The sequence below is a fragment of the Eptatretus burgeri genome, chromosome 1 (assembly GCF_056783735.1).
Source record: "Eptatretus burgeri isolate ZD-2024b chromosome 1, Ebu_testis_v1, whole genome shotgun sequence".
In the NCBI taxonomy this organism is placed as follows: domain Eukaryota; kingdom Metazoa; phylum Chordata; class Myxini; order Myxiniformes; family Myxinidae; genus Eptatretus; species Eptatretus burgeri.
In genome coordinates, this window is record NC_140961.1 from 11,067,058 (window position 1) to 11,071,399 (window position 4,342).

Consider the following 4,342-nt stretch of genomic DNA (forward strand, 5'->3'; position numbering starts at 1 on the left):
TAGGTATATATATATATATATATGTATATATACACATCTCAAATAATAACATATTTGCAGCAGAAAAGAGGTTCATTGGGATCATCGGTTGCTGTTCTGAATTATGTTCCAGAATAAAAATGTATCCTTGCGAAGAGGAACAGTAAGAAGTAAATGAAGGTCACCAAAGAAGAAAAATATCAGAATGTGTTGTTTACCCGAAGTGTTTGTGTCCCCACGGGTAGATGTGGATGAGCAAGTCCACGAGAAGGACGAAAAGAGAGATCACTCCAATTGCGTGCTCAAAGCGTCCCCAGAGCGACATCAGTTGTCCCATGTCCAATGTCCCAAGAAAGGAACGTTCACCAAAGATCTGTGGACAAGGAATTGACAAGTTCAATGAAATCATGTTATTTGAACGAGCAAGTTTCCCATGCTCAGACGGGATTCAAAACGGGGTCGTGATGAAGTCGGAAAAAATGCAAATGGAATCTTCTGTCATTGAGCACACAACCTGGGAACATCAATTCGCATTAATTGCCACAAATGAATCAATTTAAATGCTCCAATGGTGGCAATTTGCTCCGCTTTAAAATGTTTCGTCAATATATGAAGCGACTTGATAGCTCGGTTCCCTTATAATAATTTGTATTGGTGTCAAAGTCAGTGACTTATTGCAAATTAATAGTAGGATGACACCATGGGTGTGTCCCGTTGGTAAGTGGCTTGGTCGTTTCACAGTGCTCAAGGAAACACTCCAATGGAAGGGTGTGCTGGGCTGAACAACACGGCCATCTCCAAGGAAACATTACGATCGTGGAACTCGAGCACATGCTGGCCTGGCCGTCATTTTCAGTTTTACTCGATCTTCTTGTGACAACTTCCCCAAACAAATTGATTGTTTTCGCAACAGCTACAGAGCATCTTGAATCGGGAAAGAAAGATAAATAAATGGGGAGTCAGAAGGGGGAGCTCGACCACCAAGATTATCTATGGACCTTCCACTGTGCATTTTGGAGAGGGAGGTGGTGGAGATCGAATTTGGATGTTTGTAGATTTTAAAGAATTTGGTTGAAAAGTGGAAGTCACAATACAAGTCCGAACTGCCTGTTTCAACATTGTCCTCTCTGAAAGCACAATTGAAGAAATAACCAGGAATCGTTTCAAATCTGACCATGGTGGCCATTTTGCAAACACAAGTGGGCATGTTCCATCAACAAGCAGCGTTCTTACCGCTCACCACACACCTCCTTTGATTGCTTTTCTCCATTTGCTTAGCATCTTACAAAGTGGTTGTGATGGAAGTGTGTCCGCCGTGGTCTGAAAGAAGTTGGCCGACATAGTCAGAAAGAATCTGGCCGCCGAAGTAGGAAAGACCTGGCCGCTGGAATAGGAAAATTCCTGGCTGCGTAGTCAGAAAGAACCCTGGATGCCATGGTCAGAAAGAACCCTGGATGCCATGGTCAGAAAGAACCAGGTCACCGTCGTCAGAAAGAACCTGGTCACCTTAGACAGAAAGAACCAGGTCACCGTCGTCAGAAAGAACCTGGGCGCCGTCCTCTCTGAACGCCGTCCTTTCCTTTCCTGTAACTTCCTCTCTGAACTCATCAATCAGATTTTTAACCCTTTACCCTCCGTCCATCATTGACGCTCTTTCTCTACGTTTCCCACTCACCTGGTAAGATCCGTTCATGGCCCACACTCCACGACGCACCTGGTGCACCGGAAACATGTTTTGAAACAACACAAGTATTCCACGAGTTTCCTTTAAAATAACTCAGGAACACAACGAAAATCCAGCACTTCGCTGCAACAAAAGTGACGGAATGAACTGAATGTTCTCACAAAACAAACGGAACAATGCATCCCGCCGATGGGCTTTGTGACGCTGCAGTCATTGTTGTCATGGGAACTGAACTGATTTCAAAACAAACTGATTGCATTGTTGTTGGCATCGTTCCGTCATTATCTGATGTAGTATTATATCACGTGTTGTAATGTCCATGTACAAGTATTACGCTATTTGTTGAATTTTGTTGAAGTTGCCAGAAAAGGGAAACGAAGTTCGGATGAAAGATGTCAGTGAGAGTGTCACAAAAGTGTGGGCGGGGCGTTCAAAGGGGGCGGGGCGTAAATGTTTCCTTCATATTTGCATACATAGTAAGTAGATGGTCCTTTATTAAATTTTTCGGTTTGTTGCGGAACCACAAACACGTCCAATGCTGCACTACCACTTGTGTTTGTATTCTTCTGATGGTCAAAAACGAACTGAAAATGAAGCTTGAACTGAAAAGAGCTGAAACAGGCCGGACGTTCCCCTCCAGGTGTTCCCTTCATGCTCAGATGTTACCTCCAAATGGTCCGAGGTCATGATCGGTTCAGATCAATCAAAACACTGTTTGTGTGTTCAACAGATACATACATGTACACACATACAAACACACGTACACATGTACATGTACACACCTACACATGACCATGTACACACGTACACACATACATACAAACATGTACACATATACACACGTACAAACACACGTACACATGTATACACATACATGTACATGTACACACCTACAAACACGCGTATACATGTACACACATACATACGTACAAACACACGTACACACGTACATGTACACACGTACACACATACATGTATACACGTACACGCATACATGTACACAGTACACACGTACACACATACATATACATACATACACACGTACAAACACACGTACATTTACATGTACACACATACAAACACTCGTACACACATACATACGTACACACATACACACGTACACATGTACACACATACTCGTACACACATACAAACACTCGTACACACATACAAACACTCGTACACACATACACGTACACACATACACACATACATGTACACACATACAAACACTCGTACACACATACATACGTACAAACACATACACACATACACATGTACACACATACACAGTACACACATACACGTACACACATACTCGTACACACATACATGTACACACGTACACACATACATGTACATACATACAAACACACGTACACACGTACACATGTACACACTACACATACATGTACACACGTACACACATACATGTACACACGTACACACACACATGTACACACGTACACACATACATGTACACACACCTTGTTTAATATTGTCCATGTGAATTTTGAAGCATGTAATTAAATAATTAAGCCCCTGACTTGATGTAAAAACTGTTTTATTATCAAAATAAATTTCCATTCTCCCTTTACATAACAATTGCCGTTTACCAACGAAATACCCAATGAACGAATGAACGACAGAAAGATTAACTTCAGATATGAGAACTCAAATTCAGCTCCAGTGATCCATCAAAGGAAAACTACACGGCCGACACCTCACCTGTGGTTCCAATTAAGATAGGAGTTGGACATCCGATTACCTGTGAAATTTCACTTCCCACACACAAAAATTGTTTGTTATTAATTCCAATTGCAAAGCACGTCGGTATCACGTGACCCTCCTTGAGGGTGTGGTGGGGAGTACCAAGATGGCGGCCGGTGTGCACGTCGGCATCACGTGTCCCTCCTTGTGTGTGTGGTGGGGAGTACCAAGATGTCGGCCAGTGAGCAGTGTTTCTTTTTCTTCAGAAAATCAGTGATCCAGTTTGATTGAGATCAGTGGTTGTGACAATTCCTACGATTATACGATCACACATGGCGATGTTGAAGCGTCTAGTTCATTGTTATTTCCACTTTTCGTCCGAATTCTTCACAATCTACAAACATGCAAAACCCCTTCCCAAAAATACATTGTGGAAGGTCCATATGTTAGCTTGGCCGTCGTTCCTCCTTCTGACCGCCCATTAATTTATCTTTATTTCACTTTTCGAACACAACTCGTCCTCTCAAAAAGCCGACTCTCAAACGAAGCAAGCCGCCCCGTAAGCGGTTATCAAGCTGCTTGCTAACGGAACACACCCGAGGAATCGATTTCCTTCACAATAATTCGTGAATTCGATCCTTGGGAACTGAAGTTTAAACCTGACGTTGTGATCACAGGCCCAACAAACGGATCGAACCTTTCACACCAAGTTTGGTTTGTTTGGAGCAACAAATAAGAGGACATTTGTTTACTTAACCGTCATTAAACTGTAATTGTTTATTTCATATCACAATCTGTTTCCTTTCCTGTAACTTCCTCTCTGAACTCATCAATCAGATTTTTAACCCTTTACCCTCCGTCCATCATCGACCCTCTTTCTCTACGTTTCCCACTCACCTGGTAAGATCTGTTCATGGCCCACACTCCGCGACGCACCTGGTGCACCGGAAACATGTTTTGAAACAACAC

General features: G+C 42.6%; 1 protein-coding gene across 3 annotated transcripts in view; it reads right to left on the reverse strand.

The window, feature by feature from the left end:
• Positions 1 to 3,518, reverse strand: part of LOC147033859 (uncharacterized) — a 16,059-nt gene extending 12,541 nt beyond the window's left edge. For all 3 annotated transcript variants that reach the window (XM_085872005.1, XM_085872001.1, XM_085871993.1), the window contains exons 1-2: positions 3,392 to 3,518; positions 198 to 352 (exon numbers count right to left, since the gene is read on the reverse strand). In XM_085872005.1, the coding sequence (XP_085728131.1) occupies positions 198 to 316 (119 nt within the window). In that variant the 5' untranslated portion in view covers positions 317 to 352; positions 3,392 to 3,518. The remainder of the gene's footprint in view (positions 1 to 197; positions 353 to 3,391) is intronic.
• Positions 3,519 to 4,342: the final 824 nt, after the last annotated feature.